General features: G+C 38.3%; 2 protein-coding genes across 2 annotated transcripts; both read left to right on the forward strand.

Annotated features, from left to right (window-relative positions):
- The first annotated feature begins 6,039 nt into the window (after positions 1-6,039).
- On the forward strand, positions 6,040-7,497 carry LOC125271622 (CMRF35-like molecule 8). The gene is made up of 2 exons (XM_048195737.1): positions 6,040-6,768; positions 6,858-7,497. The coding sequence occupies exons 1-2, from the start codon at positions 6,711-6,713 to the stop codon at positions 7,208-7,210; spliced, it is 411 nt and encodes a 136-aa protein (XP_048051694.1). The 5' UTR covers positions 6,040-6,710; the 3' UTR covers positions 7,211-7,497.
- A 15,358-nt stretch (positions 7,498-22,855) lies between these two features.
- Positions 22,856-23,564, forward strand: LOC125273080 (CMRF35-like molecule 5). Its single transcript, XM_048198349.1, has 3 exons — positions 22,856-22,980; positions 23,070-23,399; positions 23,551-23,564. Exons 1-3 carry the CDS (start codon positions 22,923-22,925, stop codon positions 23,562-23,564), a joined length of 402 nt encoding a protein of 133 aa, XP_048054306.1. The 5' UTR covers positions 22,856-22,922.
- The last annotated feature ends 241 nt before the right edge of the window (positions 23,565-23,805 follow it).

The raw sequence follows: 23,805 nt of genomic DNA on the forward strand, positions 1-23,805 counted from the left end.
GTGCTTTATTTTTTAAAATTTAAAGTTCTTAACTTTTAAAAAAATTCTTAAAATTCTTTAAAGTTAATTTCGTTTTGTATTAATTGTATCTTAATTTTAATCAATGTTTCATCAACCAATTTCTTGTTTAAGTAAATATAGCAGACAATAGATGATCACGACACGGAGGAGCCGGGGAGAACTGGAGCTCGTATCATAAATGAACTAAAACTCAGCGTATAAGGTAACTTAGCCTACTTGCCTCACAGACTTGAGGAAAATATCTATATTGGAATGTCTACTTTTAAACAGAGCAATTCAAAACGAAAAAAAAACAGACTGCTCTCTGCTTATGTAATCCGAATGAAATGTGCATTTCTCTCAGGCGCGTTCACTACTGCGAAGATCGCGAGTCAGCATCGTCAACTTCATCTTTGCAGCCACTGACACAGAAAACACTTGTTTAATAATAAACATGTCTCCTTCCTTGCTATATTTTACATAATCATAATCATTAGGCTACTTTTTTGCCGGTTCTTTGTGACAGCTTTTAGGTGCTTTATTGGCAGCGCAACCCTTACATGTTAGCCTACATGAACTCATCACGACCACATCAGCACAGAAAACATGGAGATGCAACGCTTGCTCCAACTAGGCCATAGACATCTGTGCAACTAGGCTACGAGAAGCATCAACAAAAGTCGCACTGTCACAGTGGTGGTGACGTGATGGGTCAAATGTCATATCGTTGTTGCGTATAATGGTAATATACAAATATTGCGCATATTTTTCATCCGCGCTACTACCCGCCCACAAGGAGTTAATTATCCGCCCGCATCCCCGCCCGTGAATTTTAGGCATGTCACAATCCACCCGTTTTATCCACTTTTATGCCGGTATCCGCGGGTACCCAACCCATTGCAGGACTCTGTTCTAGACTCCACAACAGACTTAAACAGAGTTACAATATTCACATTTTCACCAGAATTTTTACACTGATGAGACTTTAAAATTACAAGCTTAGCCTGTCCTATTAAAAAATTAGCAAGTATACACTGTTGCTGCCAAGACCTTTTATATCTGCAACCCAGAATAAATAGACTATTGGTGTCACGTAAATAATGACGGATGCAATAGCAAGTTAATCTCTTTTATTAAGAGCTTCACACACAGATGGTCAGTCACAGATAACACAACGAACACAGCAGGAGAGTGGTGACGCAGGGACCTCGATGGGCGATGAGAGTCCAGATGAATGGTGACTGGTGAAGTGCGTCCGTGAAACAGTGCCTTGTAATCCGTGGGTGAAATCCAGAGAACAATCCAAACGAGGAAACAGGAAACAGGAAACAACGACGAGAAATCCAGTCCAAGGAACAAACAACACGAGCAAACACGAGACAACAACACGAGCAAACACGAGACAACAACACGAGCAAACACGAGACAACAACACCAGGACTCCAAACAACGATCTGACAAACATGAGACGAAAGACAAGGCGTTATATAGGCAGGTGTAATTGCAAACAGCTGCCGCTGATCAGATAATCAGCGGCGACGCCCACACGAACAATCAGGTGACACACTACAGAACACACAGACACCAGAATGAGACAGCGGATTCATGAACCGTGACAATTGGTAAATGTAAAACCTAATCTTACAATAATTTTCTCCAATAATTCAAATAACAGGTTAAGTCTAAAACACTCGCAAAACATATGAAACACACTGTCAAGAGCATTACAAAAAGGACATTCTGGTAAAACAGTCGTATTAATCTTTGACACAAAAGAATTTGAGGCTATAATACAATGTAGTATTCTCCACTGAATATCTCCACATCTCTTAGAGATCGGAGGCTTATACAATAACCTCCATGATGGATACATATCATCTGAAATAGAAAGCAAAGATCTCCATTTAGTATCTGGTCTTTGCTTCAATTGTTCCAAATGTACAGATTTAACACAAATATGATATAAAAGTTTTTTTCCCAATACAATGGAACACCAAAGCACCATAACCTTTTAACAATTTTGTCTGACTGTTAACATCAGTTTCCCAATCTTTAGGAACTACTTTGAACTCAGGAAAAGTCTGAGAAATAAAACCATTCTGAAACCCATTATTGATAAAGGAAAGGAAAGTCTGAGGGAAAGATGTCTTAAGATTCCTAACTAATCCTTCCACAATTCTTACTGAATTTATCCCAACTTGATCAGCAATTGAATGTACAGTTCTCCATTGACCATTCTTTAAATCAATCAAGTCCATTACTTTTGATAACCCAGCATTCAAAAATGTCATGGCTAAAGATGATGACACATTTATTGATAACTGAAAAAGAGGATTAAAAAAAAGAGGTTCTGAAATACCATAATGTTCATCTTCATTTCTCAATATTTTAAAACTATTCCAAGATTGAATCACTCCTTGATAAAAACTGAAAGGTAAGGAATACACTTTCTCCATCATGGTCTTCTGCATTAGGAACAACTGTTTATCAAACCCAAATCCTCCAAAATTATTGATTATATGTAATCCAACCACAACCCAAGGCACAAGATCTGAACTGTACAAAAGTTTTTGCAATGATTGTAGCCTCATTGCCAGGATCTTAGATTCCAAATGTATTAGTCCTTGGCCTCCCTCTGCCACAGGAAGATAAAGGACACCTGGAGGAAGCCAATGGCAACCATCCCAAAAAAAGTTGATAAATGCTTTTTGAACTCCTAAAAGCAATTCTTTAGGAGGATCTAATATGGTAAATTTATGCCACAACATTGAAGCTGCTAGATTGTTAATAACTAAACATCTCCCCCTAAAAGAGAGGTGTGGCAGAATCCACCGCCACTTCTGGATTCTAAGAATTACCTTGTCAGCTAGCCCTTCCCAGTTTTTTTCCGTGTAACCTTTAGTCCCAAAATATAAACCAAGGATTCTAAATCCATCCCTGGCCCATTTACATTGCTGTGGCAGCCTAGGAGGTCCTGCAACCTGCCAGTCTCCCAAAAGCAAGGATGAACATTTCTCCCAATTAATGCATGCAGATGAAGCTTGCTGAAATTTGTTTAAAACTAAAATCATTCTTGTAACATCTTCTGAATCTTTTATTACTACTGTTACATCATCAGCATATGCTGTAAGTTTGATTGAATCAACACTGGGGGCGCTAGGTATATTAAACCCACTTAGCTGCCTCCTAAGTGAGACCAATAAAGGTTCAATAGAAATTGCATACAAAAGACCAGAAAGAGGGCACCCTTGCCTTATTCCCCTGGTTACAGGGAAGGGCCTAGTTAAAGAACCATTAATTTTCAACATACTATAAATTTCGTTATATAACATTTCAATGAGGGATCTAAAATAAGGATCAAAACCAAAAGCTTCCAGAGTTTTAAATAAGTACTGGTGATCAACCCTGTCAAACGCTTTTTCTTGGTCCAATGCAAGAAACCCAATGTCTAAATTATGCATTTTTGCCACAGTAATCATATCCCTCATCAAGAACAGATTGTCAAATATTGTCCTTTTGGGAACACAATATGTTTGGTCCATATGAATGACTGATGCCATATAATTCTTGAGTCTATTGGTCAGAGATTTAGATAAAATCTTAAAATCAACACATAACAAAGAAACCGGACGCCAATTCTTTAAGCATCCAAGATCCCCCTTTTTTGGAATTAATGTTAGAATTGTCCCTTCGACAACTCAAAGGAAGGGTCCCTTGATCGATGCCTTCAAGAAAAACATCATACATGTCCTGTCCAAGCACATTCCAAAAGGATTTGTAGAATTCTGCTGTAAGCCCATCCAATCCAGGTGACTTCCCAGAACTCAAATCTTGAACAGCTTGTGAAATCTCCCCAAAGGTCAAAGGCCTATCCAACTCGCTACGTTCTTCTTCTGTTAATTTGTATAAGTCACATAAAAGTTCATCAGTTGCTGTATCATAACATAATTCCGAGCGGTATAAATCCTCATAAAAAGAAAGAGTATGAGATCGAATTTCCTGTTGATCTGTAATCACACTGCCACCTGGTATTTTCAACTGATAAAAACTCTTCTGTTCCTTTGGCTTTTTTTCATGACCAAAGAAGAATGATGTTGGAGCATCCATGTCATTCAGCTGTACAAATCTGGTCCTTAGAAGGGCTGTTTTTCCTCACTCCTCCAATAAATTCTTTAGAAGAAGTTTATAATTTGCAACAGAGTCAATAAAAGTTGAATTATTGTGGGTACAGTCACTGCTTTGCCCAAGGATAGCTTGTTCAAGGGACTCGATTTGTGTTTTACCAACATCCCACCATTGACTCAGTGACTGAAAGTTACACCTCTCCTCTCTCCAAGCTTTCCAGAAAAGATTAAAGGAGTGAAAAAAAGTGCAGTCCTGCAATAGTCTATTATTAAAGCGCCAATGTGATTTATAGGATTTAGAAAGACAAACAGAAACTACTACAGATACATAGTGATGATCAGACAAAAAAGATGGTGAAATCGTACTGCTAAAAAACCTACCCCTATTGTCCTTCTTAACATAAAAGCGATCAAGCCTAGCCCCTGACACATTATTAGAGTTGGCTTTTAACCATGTATACTGTCTAGCTCCAGGAAAGGCCTCCCTCCACACATCAACTAAATTATGTTCTTTAATTAATTTCTTTAAACTTTCAGCAGAAGAATGGTGAGGTTCATCATGATTCCTATCTAAACATGAATTAACCGTACAATTAAAATCACCACCAAGTACAACAATATTTCCCTGAGGACACTGTAGCAAAGCATCAGAAAGTGTTTTTAAAAAAAGAGATTCGTTCTTGACCTACATTCGGTGCATACACATTAATAAAAGAAAAATGAGTATCACCAAAAACAAAATCAGCTCTCAGAATTCGACCAGGTATAATTTCAACCGTAACTGGTTGTATACCAACACGTGAAGAAAAAAGGATGGCAACACCAGCACTAAGATTTGTGCCATGACTTAATAAAACACTGCCTTTCCAATAACTAATCCATTGTGCTTGATTTTGCGGATCTGTATGTGTTTCTTGCAACAAAATAAAAATAATCAAACAAAGTGACTCTCTTCTTTATGCACCGACAACCATTAACATTAAAGGTTCCAATGTTTAAGGTTGCCATGACAAAAAAATAAAAGAATGCAATGAAGAAAATACATCACTTTAAATATACAAGACCACATTACTGTTTTTTATGACGTGTGATTAGTCTTTTTTTAACAGCACTAACATGTTTCTTTAATCTATATCTTTTAGGCTGATCAAGCTCTTCCAATGAAGCTTTTCTCATAGCCATGGCGCAAGAATCAACAAACAGCTGTAAATCAGAGAAATACTTCTCTAGTTTTGGTCTTCGCTGATTAAAAGTATCATTGAGAAAATCATTAATTTGCTGTACTGTATAATATGGTGGTTTCATTTGTAAGCTGCATTTTTTCTCTGCAGCACTTCCTTGGGAACTGACATCAGTGAAATCATCCACAATATCAGATTCCTCACTGTCATAACTCTTATCCATAGACTGAGCCTCACCTCTTTCAGAAAGCTGATCCACATCATCCTGTGACAGACCAAAAGGTGCTTGAGAGTCTCGAAACACTCCAACTCCCACAAGCTCACCTGGCTCTCTAGGGAGTGAGTCGTCGTTTCCCGCAGCAACGGTCTCAAATCCACCGCTCGCCGCACTGTGAACATTGGCACATTCGTTAGCGTTCACTGAACACTTTGCCTCATTCTCAGCATGACTGATCACTGCGTCCTCTTTCGGAATTTCATCGTCCTTTGACAATGAATCCAATTCAGCCCGCTGATCAGTTTGATCACTGCCATCTTGATTATCATTTACAGGAGCCACTTGCAGTTGCACAGTAGGTGTTTCAGGCTCAGTCTCATTTCGTTCAGCCACCTTATTATTAGTACATTTCAATTTGGTATGTCCATAGACAAGAGAAGCATTTCATTGATTCCGTGCTGATAAAAATTAAATAATCTTTACCTGCCAAAGTCAATTTCGCCGACACGTCTAAGTGTTGAAATTCAGCATTTAAAATCATAGCGGTTTGACGTCTAAATGACATCACATGTTTTAAGTCTGGATTTTTAACACCAAGAGGGATCATTTTAATCGGCATCACGATTTTACCATATCGGCTAAGTAATCGCTCAAGTGAATCATTTGAAATGAACAGAGGTACATTGGAAAGAGTTACCTTCTTTGAAGGGCTCGACAGCGGCAAAACGGGCAAAAAAACGTCACCAACAGATAAGCCAACTTCCACTAAATGGTGAACCATAGACTCTTCCCTCACGAACACGACAACAGCTTTATTCATTCTGGATGCTGACAAAATGTTTCGAGCACCTATTTCGCTACTAATAGCCTTCAAACAGTCTTCAACAGTGATTGATTCGTCCGGTAAACATTTCAAACCATGCCGTGCTGTTAAGGTAGTAAACCCATCAGAATCTGACGGCATTTTCACAACTCCCAACTAATTACAAATAACAGTAAACTAAACAACGCTAACTTTTCAAAATAATTGAAAGAAAGAATGAAAACTCACTCAAACAAGCCGCCACTCGCTCAAGCACTCACGCAATCCTCCGCACATGCACAAACACACAGAGAGAGAGAGAGAGAGAGAGAGAGAGAGAAGCTCTTCATGAAGTCTGTCCACCAGCAGCACACAGATAAAGCAGAATGATCCTCATCTGTGATCATAAACTTCTCATATTTAACCTGCTGCTCATCATGTCAGGTAAGAGTTTATTCTGTGTTTATTCTCAGCACCTGTTCTCAATCAGGTCCATGTTTGCTCTGAGCTGTTTCTCTCTCTTTATGTTTTAGTGGTGGCATGTGAGATGAAGATCTTGACTTTCACTGCTTATGAAGGAGGAAAAGTTGAAATACGGTGTCCCTATGAGTCTGAATATGAAACACATAAGAAATATCTCTGCAGAGGAGAATGTAAAGTACTGGATAAAGACATTCCTGTTGAATCTGGATCTGCAGCTAAAGACGAGAGATTCTCTCTGACCGATAACACAACGACCCACAACTTCACCATCATCATCACTGATCTGAGAACAGAAGATCAAGGACAATACTGGTGTGCTGTGAAGACAGGACTGGGAAAATACGATGACTATACAGAGATTTACCTGGAAATTAAACATGGTAAGTCAGAAAATACAGTATGAGTGAAATAGTTCATAAGTGCACACAGATATGGTGTAAAATACATAAGCATAACTAATATATATTTAATATACTAAAGTATTACAGAAGTCTCTTTGTGTCTGTGAGAGTATGTATCGTGTGTTATAAAGATGTAAAGAGGCAAGATAACAGAAACCACAATATCCTCTGCCCATGATGAGTTCACACCACACAAATACTGACCCGCATCACTTCCTGACACATCACATGACATACAGCTTCATTTATGGAGGAATAGTTCATAAAAAAAAAAAGAAACAGAAAATATAACTGCACAACTCAAATTCTTACACTTTTTTCAAGTGTTTCATCCAGGCTTTTTAAGGCCTGTCGTTCTTAAAAAAAATAAAAGCCTAAGAATTTGAGATGCTACCAGCCATTTTAAATGCTTACTGATTATATGATTACTTTATAGAACTGGTGAAGATGCTGAACACACATCGCTGTTCACACATACGTAACTGTATATTCACCACACCCTTGACACTAACAGCTGCATCAGGGGAAGTACAAAGATCACATGATCTTGTGCCACTATTAGACTGTAAAAATGAAACTATATTTATTCTGAAATGCATGTTCAATATATAAAATGTCTTGCTTAAACAATATTTTTTTTTTTAATTCTCCTCATATCTACAATAGACTGCAGACCATCATGCATTAAACCAGATGATTATTTGTGCTTCAGTCACTTCAGAGTCACCTAAACCAACCACAACAGCTTCAGATCACAGCAGTAAACCAGCGACAGCAGATGCTGCATCTAACAGACCCGTCACATCTGTATTTCCTTCATCATCATCATCATCAACAACATCTTCAGCGATATTGATGCTCTCATCTTCTAATAATGCAGCGTCATCAAAACCAGAACAAGGTATCAAGAATGTAGTTGTTCAAAGTTTTTGACTTAGTAAATGCCTGTCCAGGGACTTTTTTCTGAAGTTTCATCAGAAATAGGACATTTATAGTCATAATCACATGGTTTTGTTGTCTGTATTTCAAGGTTTTGCCATGATGGTCATGTTGATGGTCGTAGGGATCCTGACAGGGTTTGGATTCTCACTGTTCATGTACTTCAGATGGAGACGAAAGAAAGAAGGTAACCGTCTTTCTCATGAATCATTTTATTACCTCTCATTTTCATAGTCAAACTGAACTTCAGTGTCACAAAGCTGTCAAAATAAAGGCCTTTAATACATTTTGCCACAAAACAATAAATCTGGTGTCACAAAACAGGAAATCAGCCCAGAGATGTCGTTCAAGGCCCGACTGAGCATCTGCCCAACAGAGATAATGAACCAAACAGAGACGTGAGTTCATCATGTGTTTGAGTTTGATCTTTTATTAGTGGATTATAATCATCTTCTCCACTCTAAACCATTTGTTTTTACTCTCTTCTGTCAGTTCTCTCATACTGTCTCTGATTATGAAAACATCAGTGACACTCTTGATCATCCTGTCTACAGTTCAGTCCTTCCTGTATTTGATGAACACGACGCCTCTGTTTATGCTTTAGCACAATTACCCAGCAGCCCCTCTGACAATCTCAACTACTCCATCATATTTTCAGCTACACATCACTCAGACAGGACTTCTGACGGACAGGAAACATGTGACTACGTCACCGTTAGACCATAAAAGACTGTGGACATTCATGGACATCAGGTTGATTAAAAGTCAAACCTGAATCACAACAAACTACCAATAAGGAAAGTTATGTCCAGAAGTCATCTTGGCACACTATGAAAAGACGTCCACTGAGGAGCCAGAATGAAAGTTTCTGCACGTCTGATATAGACGTCAAAAAAAGATGTCATAAAAAACTTTCAGTCTTTTCAAAAGATGTCAGTAGTAATGAAAAGATTTATCTTTAACTCTGTCATGGAAACTACCATGAATAAATATTATTAAACAATTTAATAATCTTAAAAATGAATCTATACCTGTATGATATTACACTGTACCCATATTGAACCAGTGGTTTGGGAAATGGATGGATGATTCAGCTGTGGGCACCATCTTCTGGCGAGATGCAGGAATTCATTCGACACGACCCTCACAGTGCATTATGGGTATTCTCTAGCCGTTGAGCATATATTGGTTGTCCACTCGTTATTGTGGTGCATTGTGGGATTGATTGTGTTATACCTCTGAAAAGAGGGAGGTGAACAAACATAAAACTCGTGGATGTTTCCCCACTGCGAACTTTATGTAGAATCTTTTCATAACAATTGACAATAAACTTTGCAAAACAGCATCAATGGTCTTCTCTTCTCCTTTCACACATTTTTACAATGAATATCATAAGCTATTAGGGTGATTCTCACGAAATCTTGGTTATAAAAATGTCAAGCATGAAAATGTAAAAAATGCTTAAATTTACTTTTTTTTTTTTTTCCCAGACATTAGAAACAAAGTCTGGAGTATTTGTGAAAATTAATTTTAAAACTTTTACTTATCATTTAACACTTTTTTTTTAAAACATTTTCGAAAATAAATCTGAAAAAATCTCATTACCACAACAGTCTGAAAACATCAACACTGTTAGAAAAGCTCATATATTTTCACATTTTTAAAAATTGATTATTAATAGTCATGCATAGTTACTTGAAATTCTGAAATAATATTTATTTTTAATTTAACAGTTTTTTTTTTTGATTAATTTCTCTCATTACCGCAACACCTTCCACAATTTACAACCAATTTTTTTTAAATATTTCGATGAAACCTGACATATTTTCAAAATGACATGACAAACCTGAAAGAACATAATTTGTATATTCTGCACATGCATTTAAAATCAAAGTACAATGTTTCTATTAATTAAATTAACATTTAATGAACATCTGTTGCGGTAATGATACATAGGTTTCGGAAATGATGTTAATTATTTCAGTAATGATAGTACGTATACTAGTCTGAGCTTTTGTTAAAAACTAATTTTAAAGGAGAAAAAACATAATATTTGCACAATCATGCATTCAAGTTCAAAACAGTTTTATTGTGTAGTGTTTGAAAAATACATATGGCAAAAAAAAATAAAAAAAAATAAAAAAAATAAAATCATTAGAACAGGAATAAAAAGGGCAATATCAACGTGTGCCTAAAACATTTTTCTTTCAATGTAGATTAGTGGCTGTTTCAAAACAAAAAACAAATATGAATTAATTATATTGGCAAGGTATTTAATTAATTGGCTGTGGTGCAAACAGGAAAATTTAATAGAAGAAAATCAGTTAACTATACTTCAGGAGGTTAAATGAAATGACACTCTGGTTTACTGTATTAGGATCATCTTGGAGGTAGCTCGCAAACTAACATTTTATGGTGTGGTTCTATCACCACCCCAACATCTCTTGCTACCATCTTTACCAATTTAGTGTTTTACACATGTTTGTTTGTGTACTTTGCCCAGATCTCAGGCAACACACAGAAGTGTCGAGCTGAGGATGTGGCAGGTTGTGGCTCTGGAATGATCGCTTTTATGTCATCAAAGTAGTACCACACTTTTTCTCCCTCATATCTTATGGATGGAATGAAAAATTTGTTTGGTCCAGCACAACTCATCGTGTCAACTTCATACTGATCATCTACAATCTAGAGAATAAAAATAAATAAACAAATAATACATAAATAAATGTAAGGATTTTTCATCAACGACAACAAATATCCATATCACCAAATACTTCTTCATACCTGTGTGATTGTGCCAGGGAACAGTTCTCCATCATATTGTACAAGGACCCACTTTCCTGCTTCCAAAACTGACTCTGTGTTCTCCTTTTCTGGCTCCACATTGTCTCGGAAGTCAAACTCTTTTGGACTGAAACATCCATGGGCAAAATTACAAAAACAGGACACTTCTCTGGTGTAGATAAGGCCTGCTTTTGTTGATGTCAGCTTAAAGAGAAACAAACAGTAATTTTGATTTAAATATATTAAATATTAAATATGGACATACTAATATCAAATAATAGATAAATAACATATCTTTGAATCTTAAACTTCTCTCTTTTAGAGTTTGCAGGTAATTACCTCAATGGACTCATACTTAAAGTTACTCTACCCCAAAATGAAAATTGTCATTAATAACTTGCACCGTGACCTGCTAACGTAGAGGCCAGTGTACAGACAGAAAACCCAGAAGGCGCTGTGCGTGATCTGTACGCATGTGTCGTGGTCTGCTTGTGAACTCATGAACGCGCTTGCAAGAAGTGTCATGGAGGAGAAAGAACAAGTTGAATAAACTCAATATTTTGTTTTCTTTGCACACAAAAAGTGTTCTCGTCGCTTCATAAAATTCAGATTGAACACCTGATGGCAGATGGACTATTTTGACGATGTCTTTCATACTTCAAACATCTGGGCTTTTGTGGGGGTAAATGATTAATGACAAAATTTTCATTTTGGAGTGGAGTAACCCATTAAGGTCCTTGCAAATTGAGTCCAAAATTATCATATGCATTTTTTCGTTTTTCTTTCTTTTTTTTTTTTTCATATTTGTCATCCTTTCCTATCAAAATGCTTGCTATGGATGCGAAAACGCAGAAAATCGAACCTGATCCAAATTTTTTTTATGGCGGACTAAAGAGGAAGTGTGTAAACTCGATTGACACAACATGAGGTCGTATTTATTTTTTAATGTGAGAAAATTTCAGACTCAGTGTGCAATGACCTTTACACAGTAATTAACTACATTTCAGTTCTCAGTTTACTATAGTTTTAAACCATCTCTTATTTACAGCTTTAAGGATGTTTCATCCAGCAACTCAACATAAAAACATTATTTTCTATTTTTTTAGGTAGTTACTTTAGTTTATTTACTTTGAGTTTGAAGATGTTGTTCAATATGTTTACTCACCTGATGAATTCTCATTGTCCCAGGTACTGTCTTCAGGTCTGGTGGTACTAATTCGGCACTTGTTTTGACATCTTCCTCCGTAATTTTAAAGAGCCTTACAGATGAATTGAGATTTAGCTGCTCAAAAAGAGTGTTGGCATCTGGTATGCTGGTACCATAGGACACAATTCTGTCAGCCAGGTTTTTCAAGGCACCACCCACTCCATCAGGAGCACCCTTTCCATGGGATGCTTCTGTGAAGTTCCATGTTACACAATTAAATCCTCTCATGAATGGCACTGTCGAGGCTAGATAAAAGTTGGTTTTGTTCCGGTATTGAGATGTGGGCCCATCTGAAATAAAGTGGATGTCCCTTGCATTTGGATGCTCCTCTCGTATGCTCCTCAGTACCGGGTCAAGGTGAGCCCCTGTGGCTATGGCATTGTGCTGAAGACAGTCCGAAAGTGATGCAAAGGACTTCACCTTCCCCCCACTGAGATAAATAACTCCAGTATGAAGGGTCACCTGCTGATTGCCACCTCCAAAGTGAGTTTCTTTTATTTCTCTGCTGTATTTACAAGCGTAGTTCTCACTGTAGTCAACATGGACTACTACTTCATTCTGAGTAAGGGACTCTCTCAATTTTCTCAGTCTTTCAGACTGATGCTTGATGTTGTATATGTGTCTTGAGAAGTTTGAGAGGTGGTCCTGTGTCAGTTCTACAAGCTTTTCGATGGAGGTATGTCTCTTCTCAAGGAAAGCCTTCCTCACTTCCTTCTCTTCAGTGGGCCCAACTGTAACTTTTTTTGGTACAGATTTTGTAACCCACTCTTCCCATACTATGATGTTTTCTTTCAGTGAAGGATCCTGTGTTGTGGGAAATTTCTTATTTTTGCAATTGCTGCATGTCCTGTACATGCAGGACATGTCATTATCGCAACACACACTGGCCTGGACAATGTCACTTGGAGAGGATGTGGCTACGATTCCGAGCTGATGCAGCTTTTTTATCTTCAGGCCAAAATTCTCATGTGTTTTACAAGCACATGTTTCTCTGTCTGTTACTCTACGGTGGATGATCCAAGCTGATCCAAGCTTAAGTTTACAGAAATGAGACATAGAAAGTTTGTACCTGGGACTCTCAGTCTGAAATCTTCTATGAAGATTTGCCATGTTGTTTGTCAAGGCTCTCTTGCGAAATATCTGGCCTTTTTTTCGAATTTCACCAGATTTGCCATTAATTACAGTAGAAACTTCATCTTGGTGAAAGAAGCGGCTAACAATTCTGCGCATTAATCTTCTCTGGCTGTTGGGTAATATTATCTGATCTCTCTTTCTAGCTTTTTTTTTGGCCTCTCTGCCTTCCATGTTTGTACGTCTCTGCTTTCTCTCCCTCTTCTCAAGTCTTCTCAGTCTTTTCCTTAGGTTTAAAATCTCTTTAGTCCTGTCCAAAAGCTTCTCTTCCGTGTTGCGCAACTTTGCCCTCAATTTTGATAGTGTTATTTTTCTTTTCTTCGTTTTGGGTGATTCTTTTGGGGTAGATGTTTTTATTTCTCTTGGTGTTTGTATCTCATTTTTGGGGGGAGTTAAGTTGATGTCATTACGCTGTTAAAAAAAAAAAAAAGATATATTGTTGGAAGTTGGAAACTCAAAAACTTAAAAAAAGATCTTTAGAACTTTTGAGAAGTGTATGTTGTGTTAGTCAAACTTAATTACATTAAAATTATAATTATACAGTTATTTTAACTTTTCACTGTTGTTTGGCTTTTAAAATAATGTTTAAGTTCAGTAATTTTACATTAATACAAAAATGATTGTGTAGACCACCATACAGTTATTTATACTTACTGAAATGGAAACTTAACTGAAAATAACCTCATTCACTCTAATAGTGACTTGAAACTAAACACAACTGTTACAAAGAATTATATATATATATATATATATATATATATAAATCATGTCATCATAACTCTGAATACTTTGATAAAAATCAGCCGTGATCAATCTGGGCATGTTCAGCAGCCTATTAGTTGCCCCTGACCATAAAACCTGACATTTTAAGCTCTTGCTTTTTAATATTTTAATAATATAAGTTGTTCCTACTAAATTAACAGTAAATTTATGTCTTTTTAATGTTGACTTCTACATTTGAAAGTTCAGTCAACCTCTAAAATAGATTTGACAAAATTGGAAACTGGATTTTATATAAATATATGTTATTTTTTATTTATTTTTTTTTACTGGGACATTTACCTGCTGAGACAAGAATGGCTGTTCTTTTGGGGCAGCTTCATGAAGATTTTCTTGAACTTCATTTGCTTCTTCAATAACTTGAATAAGCTGAAGTGAATCATCTTCCTCACTAGATGGTGTTGTGTCTAGTACAGCTTTAAGCTGTTTCTTTCTTTTATAATAACGCTTTGAGCTTTCCCGCCACTGTCTTTTTTTCTTTTCATGTTGCTTCTTAGTCAGCTCTTCAGTTTTCTTTATTTTGCTAGTTTGTTTTCGTTTTTGATACCTGTAAGTGGAAAGAAAGCACAACATTAAATTAGCATATCTCACGACATTAAAAAAAAAAAAACTTACGTACACCTCATATAGTATATCATATAGTATAGACTTGTTGCTTTGTGTGTGTGTGTGTGTGTGTGTGTGTTCATGCATCCTATAATGGGCCTGATGTTGTCGGGTGGGGTAGAGCTTAATTTCAGTCTTTGAAATTAATTGAAAAAAATAAGTAAATAAACAAGAAAATAAAACAAATTACAAACAGAAGCACAAATAACTATGTATTATATAATTAAAATTATTACTAAATTATAACAAAATTAACAATTTAAACTACTGAAATTTTTTATTAATATTAATGACAGAGTGCAGCAAATTTATTAGGCCGCTGTCACTTTAAGAGTCACACAACCTGCAAGTGTGGTGGGAATTTCCCACAGTATGAACAGTACACTCAAACCAAAGGCCTGTTATAGGCTAAAGGGCTGTGTGTGTGTTTGTGTGTGTGTGTTTGTGTGTGTGTGTACTCTCATGTACATTTCCTAACACTGTAGGGTGTTTTTTGCTAATTACACCTGCTGTAACATCTCCAAACCTAACCTCTCTCTCTCCTTCCTTCTGTACTCCTCGAGCAGTTCTGGGTTGCTGTATAATTTCTCCCTGAACTTTGTCAACCTGTCCTTTGCTAAAGCTTTTTTTTTCTCACTTGCTGACTGTCTACAATGAAACATCATGAAGCAAAATATCAACAGTTATTACATTTTAAATTTATATTAAATTCATAAGAGATATTTAAATGTAATAAACAATATGCTTAAATTCTCATTTTCGAAACAGAAGTTCTCTTTACCGCAACTGCCGTTAAATGGTTGCGGTATATGAGAATGGTGTTGCGGAGGATGAGGTACCTCAGTATGTTTTGCTAACAATAGAGAAGCCATGAAGGCTTTGCTAATTTTTTACTCAGTGCATATAATTAGACTTTAATAAAGCACATTTTCATAAAAAATTGTAAATCTAACCATTTTCGAAATGTAGAAAACTACCTGTTTCGGTAATGATAATCGAAATGTTGTGTAAACATTCTGACAAGAGAATATTTAACATTTAACTGGAGAGATATAAAGATATGATCTTACCTGGTAGCCATCTTGAAGTAACTGGCCCATGTGTTTGGCTACTCACAATCAAACTCTATTTAAATGATGTATTCTGCGCTTAAACAGTCCTCAAAAAGTGTTGTGGAGGATGAGAACATCTGGCATGGACACATCATTTTCCTAATTTTTCTTCATGATTATTATACATGAATATTCAGTAAATAATTTTTCTGTCATCTGAAATAATCTAGTAAAACAGCTATTTATTTTTTTCCTAAATATTTTTATGTTAATTTGTTTAAATTACAACATAACACACGTTCAGACACAGCCGGACGCATTGCGGTAATGAGAATTTCAGCAGAAAATGCAATAAAATTGAAAAATAATAAATTCTTATGTTGAAATCACACATTGTGCAAGGTAGAGAACAGTATTGTCTTTATTCTGATGCTTTTTAATATTACTATATTACACATTTTATATTTAAAATCATTAGTGCCGTGGTGTTTTAATGGTTTCGTGAGAATCACCCATTAATAAAATTTTTAGTTAATTATAAAATCTTCAGTTATTTATAAGTAATACATTAATTAATACATATTATATAGCTGTTATGAGAATATCCGATACAACAATTCAAAATAACATGTTAATACTCTTTAAACAATTATCTCGTCTGAAAATACATCAATATCTTGGATTCTCTGTAATTCACTTTTCACATTTCTCAATATATTCACCTTTTTAATGCAATTCAACCAACTGACACTAAATTAACAACATTCAACACTAAATACATAATGTTAAACACTCTACATGTGGTCTCGCGCCATTATGTAGGCCTCGCGCCAACTCACGGCTGAGCTCGTGCATCTCAACTAGTAAACGTTTAAAACATCTTTAACAAAATGCAATCGGTATCATTATAACATCTACACACTCTAAAACATTATATAATTAACACCTTATAACATTTTATCATTAGAATACCTGAAAAGAGGGAGATGAACAAACATAAATCTCGTGGATGTTTCCCCACTGCGAACTTTATGTAGAATGAAGAAACCCGCGAGATCTCCCCCTAGTGTTCCAGCAGGCAAGAGCAATCGTTTCAGATTTATGAATTTAAATGCATATTATTTCAATCTGTCACAAATGCGTGCACTCAATAATATCCGAGCAGGCACGCCTGTACCGGCTCTTACCAGCATCCAGTTTGTGCTTGTCTAAATTAATTGCTAACATTTACAAAACGAGCCTACAATAACAGAAATGAGCCTTTTTAATGAAAATAAATTAAATTAAATGAAAATGTTTAATGGAATTACAAAATATTTAAGAGAGTGTTGTTTCATTTAGCTTTATACATTTGTTCTCATATCTATTTATTTTGCTCTAATATCACAAGTAATAATCTCAAGTTTTACTGGATTCTTTAGTTCCCTTTCGAGGGAACTCGCACTGCGTCCCGAAGGGGGCGCTATGGGAACGCCCTCAGCGTGAAAGCGTCTGATGCACGTGTGTCAACTAGTCCAATGGCGAGAGTGAACGTCACCGGCGGGTGACGTCACGACCAGGAAAGTATAAATACACATCCGGAAAGACCGGCTCCAGCTTTTGTGCCTCAGCAAAGCGCTCTGTGTTAAACTGTCTCTGTCTATTTATTGTTGTTTGTCCTCAAGCATTATATATATATATTATAGACAGAAGCTTATTGGCGAGCAAATAGCAACTTGAGTCGTGTGTGCTTCCCTGCCCTCGCTACTATACGAGTGGGAATACACGCGATTCATGTGTTGTTTGTTTTAGAGCAGAGCATACACGTCAGTTCTTGTAAAGAAGGGGATCTGACAGTGTTCATTCATATTTCCCGATGTGATGCACTATCGAGATTTTTAGCTCTGCTCCTCTTGGCTTTTTCCTCGAGGGAATAAAGTCTTAAGCAATAAGAATCTATAGCCTTGGATCAAGCGTTTGCCGAGGCGACGCGTAGATTTCGAGTCTGCAAACTGCAATAAAGAATCTAGTGGCACGGATCTCGCGTCTGCCGAGGCGACGCGTAGATTTCGTGTCTGCATACTGCAATAAAGATTCTAGTGGCTCTGGTCTCGCGTCTGCCGAGGCGACGCTTAGATTTCGAGTCTGCAAACTGCAATAAAGAATCTAGTGGCTCTGATCTCGCGTCTGCCGAGGCGACGCTTAGATTTCGAGTCTGCAAACTGCAATAAAGAATCTAGTGGCACGGATCTCGCGTCTGCCGAGGCGACGCGTAGATTTCGTGTCTGCAAACTGCAATAAAGATTCTAGTGGCTCTGATCTCGCGTCTGCCGAGGCGACGCGTAGATTTCGAGTCTGCAAACTGCAATAAAGAATCTAGTGGCACGGATCTCGCGTCTGCCGAGGCGACGCGTAGATTTCGTGTCTGCAAACTGCAATAAAGATTCTAGTGGCTCTGATCTCGCGTCTGCCGAGGCGACGCTTAGATTTCGAGTCTGCAAACTACAATAAAGAATTTATGTGGCTCTAATCTCGTGTTTGTCGTGGCAACGCGTAGATTAGGGTGTGCAGACGGCAGTTATAAATATTCAACCAATTATTCAGACCGTGTACACTTGTCTGGTGGTTCATTGATGCATTTAATTTGAGGAATTAAGTGGGATATTGCCTGGTTTTTAAAAGCTATATGTCTGCACTAATATCTCTTTAATTTTGAGAGATTAAATGAATTTGATGTGTGTATGGCTATATGCCTATATATACATAGCATTTCTTTCAGACCGTATTAACTTGTCTGATAGATCATTTGCTGCATTTAATTTTGAGGAATTAAATGGACAGTTGGCTGTAATTTTAATTTTGAGAAATTAAAATAATACATATTTATCTGACTTTAAGTAGTTAGATTCATGTATTAGTTCAGCCTTTCATGTAGATCCTGACGCCTGTGGTGTTAGGCTTCTTGGGGCAGCCCCCTGCGGGGTGGAGCGGTGTACACCTCCGTATACGGTGCCCGTGCCACTTCGTTGCCCTCAGGGGACCGATCTGCCAACCCCATCACTCTTAGTGCTCTGGGGTGCAGCGGTTTCCAGCAAGCTTTGATTCAGCGCTCACTCGATGCTGCATCAGGTTCGCACCCTCTGAGGAGGGTCATAAAGCAGTCAAATGGGTTATTTCCTGCCAGTGTATTTCAGGTCACCAAAGTGGCTGCTCTAGGTATACCAGAGACCAGTCTTGAGAGGCTGGTTCCCTTTTGTGGATTTTCTGGCAGAGTTGAGGCTTCTGCCAAAGATGTATCTCAATGGGCAGGCTCTGGTAATGGAACAGAAAGTAAACTCTTTTGCGAAAGGAGCTACAAAATGGGTTCCTCCTCCCAGCAGAGAGTTAGGGTTTTTAGGGCCGCTACTATTTTGTTCCAAAGAAGGATGGAGGGTTGCATCCTATATTAGATCTTAATCATTTGAATCAGTCAGTCAGGAGACTTAGGTTCAAAATGTTGACTCTAAACCAGATCCGAGGACTGGTTTGTCATGATAGTTCTAAAGGGTGCATACTTCCATGTCTCCATCCTTCTACAGCATAGGAAGTTCCTCGGGTTTGCTTTCAGGGGCAAAGTATACCTATATTAGGTTCTTCCATTTGGTCTAGCTCCATCACCCCACACATTCATGGAATGCGTAGATGCAGCTCTGGCCTTGCTCAGGCTGCAGGGCATACGCATTATGAACTGATAAGATGACTGGCTAATATTAGCGCAGTCGGAACAGATGGTCAGTTCAACATTGAGATGTTGTTCTTGCTCATAAAAGATTGGGGTTGTGGCTGAACGCCAAGAAGAGTGTGCTTTCTCCATTACAGAGAACCACCTTCCTGGGCATGGTATGGATTCAGTGACGCTGCGGGCCGTTCTGTCGCCCACTCGTATTGCTGCAATCTTTTCAGTCACACAGGAAATATAACTAGGCCAGTCACTCACTGTAAAACAGTTTTCTAAAACTGTTGGGTCTGATGACAGCTGTGTCCAACGGTGATACCTTTTGGCCTGCTGTTCATGAGACCCTTACAGTGGTGGTTCAGGACCAAGGGTTTTCCCTGAGGGGGAATCCACTTTCTAGGATCAAGATCATGCAGCGGTGTCTCCGCGCCTTGGTTATATGGAAGAAAAGTTGGTTCCTGTCCCAGGGACCTGTGTTAGGAGCTTAATATCATTGAGTCACTCTCATGGTAGATGTTTCTCTCACAGGCTGGGGAGTGGTAATGGAAGGCCGCTCAGCTCAAGGGCTGTTGAGGAGTCATCATCTGTCGTGGCACTAATTGCCTGGAGATAATGGCGGGCTTCAATGCGTTGAAGTTCTTCCTCCCAGACCTGAGAGGTCATCGAGCTGTCTGGAAAACAGACAATTCATCGATGGTCTCTTATATAAATCAACAGGGGGGTTTGCGTTTGCGCCCACTATCTGGCGCACCAGATCCTCCTGTGGTCCCTGGGGAAGATGCTCTCCTCGAGAACAATCTTATTTCAGGGACCTACAGTATAGGAGCAGACATCCTGTCGAGACAGGGGCTGAGGCCAGGGGAATGGAGACTTCACCCCAAAGTGGTGAAGCTCATATGGATCTTTCGCGTCTCAGGATACGACGCACTGTCCACTGTGGTTATCCCTTACACATTCAGTTCCTCTTGGACTGGATGCCATGGTACAGACATGGCCGAGGCTACGTCTGTAAGTTTTTTCCCCCCAATTGTTCTGCTCCCAGGAGTTCTGGACAAAATTCGCCGGGAAGGGATAAGTCTACTGCTAGTAGCGCCTTACTGGCCATAGTCGGATATGGTTCTTGGACCTCGTGTCTATCCTTGACGGCTCTCCCTCGGAGATTCCGTTCAGGAGAGACCTATCTCATGCAACGGGCTTGATTTTTCACCCCGCCCAGAAGTATTCAACCTGTGGGTTTGGCCCCTGAGGGGGCCCAACTCATAGTATCTGGTCTCTCAACCGAGGTTGTGGTGAACATATTTTACTCCAGAACTCCAACCACAAGGAAACTATCCTCGTATTTCTGCAGTACCATGTCCCTGTGGTTGGTACAATTGTGGGGAATAACCCTTTGAGGTATCGTTTCCTTCGTGGCACTCTGAGGCTGAGGCCTGCAACATGCACTAGGGTTCCTGCTTGGGAGTTGGTCTTTATGTTGGAAGGCTTATCTGCAGCTCCATTTGAGCCGCTTGATTCTGTTTATACTGTTTTCCTCCTTGCCATTTCTTCCCTAAAAGAGTAGGAGACCTTCAGGCCATATCTGTATCCCCTACGTGCCTTGAGTGTGCACCAGGGATGGTCAAAGTGTTCCTTTACCCTACCGGGTTATATACCTAAGGTTCTGACCAATATGACACGGCCTATAGTGCTGCAAGCTTTCTGTCCTCTGTTCTCAGATCCAGACCAGGAAAAGTGGATTCTTGTGTGTCCAGTGTGAGCACTGGACACCTGATATCCACAGAGCTGCCCTGTGGAGGACCTCAGATCAACTGTTTGTTTTGGACCGCGCAATTAGGGGTCTCCCTGCGTCCATACAATTGGTTAGCAGGTGGATAGTTGAGACTATATCACTTGCGTATGAGGTCTCCGGCCAGCAGTATCCACTGTCTGCCAGAGCTCGCTCTACTAGGAGTATGGCGGCCTCCAAGGCCTTGATGTTGGGGGTTTTCCTCAAGGAAGTCTGTGATGTGGCGGGCTGATCCTCGCCACTCACGTTCACTCTCGCCATTGGACTAGTTGACACACGTGCATCAGACGCTTTCACGCTGAGGGCGTTCCCATAGCGCCCCCTTCGGGACGCAGTGTCTCGTTCCCTGAGAGAGACATAACCTGAGACGTTCTTTTATAGTGTGGGTTTAAGTCTACTTTTTAATGCCCTTCCCTCGCTAACTTCCCTCCGTCTCATTCACTCAGATGTACGTCATCACTTATGTTGCATGAGTGCCCACTACTGGTGGATCCCTTGAAATGTGTTTACATTGAACGTCCTAAACCCTTGATCACTTGAATACACAATGGAGCTGAGATAGTATTTACAGTTTTTTGACACTTGAGTTACATGGGGGTAAATTGGGGTGGAGTAGATTCACTCAAGGGAAAAGTGCTTAGGGAAGTTTGTGAGCGTATGTCTAAAAGTGGAGTTAAACACAGTTTGGTTCTGTGTGAGTGTAACCATATTAATACTCATACAGGATTATCAACTGTATTCTGCTGCTGTGTGAATGTACGCTATTATATTTGGAAAGATACATGGCAGTGGATCATGAGCCATTAGTGCTCGATCCCGATTGTTTCCTGTGGTAGTAAATTGTTGTTCACACAAATTTCTTTTGCACAGTCTTTCAGTCTTCTAATTTCATTCTTCAGTGAAGGAAAGTCACTGTTTTAGACAAGACTTACTATACCCCACTGTGAGCATGTTTACAGGAGTTTATTGTATATAGTAAGTGCAGGTACATGTTTCTGTATACTGTATGTGAAAGAACAGCTAAACAGTTTAACAGTTGCTGAATCTTTTATCATTCTTCATTTTTGCGTTTTCACACTTTTTTCAGGCAAACACCACATATTACAATAATACGTAATATGCAAATTGAACAAATCAAAATAATGTTTTGTTGGATATGCTCATCCTCTCATTATGGACACCAATGTAATTATTGGATCATAGTGACACTAAGTGACCACATATGCAGGTTAAACACAGTATAATACTTTTAAGAAGAATGTGAATGTGAGAAGAATGCTTCTTTAATATGGATGATGAGACCATACATGAATTTAGATTTCCTTTGTTCTGAGTTGGTTAACGCTCTAGATTTTGCTTTATAAGTTACTATATAAGTGTTCTACTCTGTTCTTCAGACAACGTTTGACTTTATTGCTGAGGTCCATAATTTTATCTAACAGTGCATGTTGTCTTTTAGTTATGATGATCAGTGTTGGTGAAATATATTTTCAGTCTTAAGTGTACTTAAAAACCAAGACTGAATTTATTTGTGTCTACTAAATGAAAAAAACAAAACAAAAAAACAAAAAGTAATATTGAATTTATTTAATGAAGGGAGCTCCTGCTGCAGACATTGTATTTCTTAGAGAGGAGGAGCAAATAACAGAGAGAGAGAGAGAAACTGAGAGTGTGTGTGTGTGAGAGAGCAGTTCTTCATGAAGTCTGTCCACCAGCAGCACACAGATAAAGCAGAATGATCCTCATCTGTGATCATAAACTTCTCATATTTAACCTGCTGCTCATCATGTCAGGTAAGAGTTTATTCTGTGTTTATTCTCAGCACCTGTTCTCAATCAGGTCCATGTTTGCTCTGAGCTGTTTCTCTCTCTTTATGTTTTAGTGGTGGCATGTGAGATGAAGATCTTGACTTTCACTGCTTATGAAGGGGGAAAAGTTGAAATACGGTGTCCCTATGAGTCTGAATATGAAACATATAAGAAATATCTCTGCAGAGGAGAATGTTGGAGAGTTTATAAAGACAAAGTTGTTGAATCTGGATCTGCAGCTAAAGACGAGAGATTCTCTCTGACCGATAACACAATGACCCACATCTTCACCGTCACCATCACTGATCTGAGAACAGAAGATCAAGGAAAATACTGGTGTGCTGTGAAGACAGGAGTGGGAAACTTAGATAACTTTACAGAGATTTACCTGGAAATTAAACATGGTAAGTCAGAATATACTGTATGAGTGAAAGAGTTCATCAGTGCCCTGGTGTAAAATACATAAGCATAACTAATATATCACTAATATACTGGAAAAGTAACATTACAGAAGTCTCTTTGTGTCTGTGAGAGTATGTATTGTGTGTTATAAAGATGTAAATAGGTGATGTAGTAATTTGGAAATGTGATATTTCAAAAGAATTATTATTTTTGGTTTTCATTTAAGAGTTAAGCAACGAAATGTTTATTTCATAGTTAATGTTCCTATGCAGTTAGGTGAACTGAAAAAAAGAAGTCCTGCGTGACTTGCGTTAATATACACATTTGCACTACAGTGATGTGAAGAGAAATAAATCCGGCTGCGTTGTTTGAATCAGCATAACGTCTCCAGTCTATTCCTTGTTCGAA

The sequence above is a fragment of the Megalobrama amblycephala genome, linkage group LG7 (assembly GCF_018812025.1).
Source record: "Megalobrama amblycephala isolate DHTTF-2021 linkage group LG7, ASM1881202v1, whole genome shotgun sequence".
NCBI classification, from domain to species: domain Eukaryota; kingdom Metazoa; phylum Chordata; class Actinopteri; order Cypriniformes; family Xenocyprididae; genus Megalobrama; species Megalobrama amblycephala.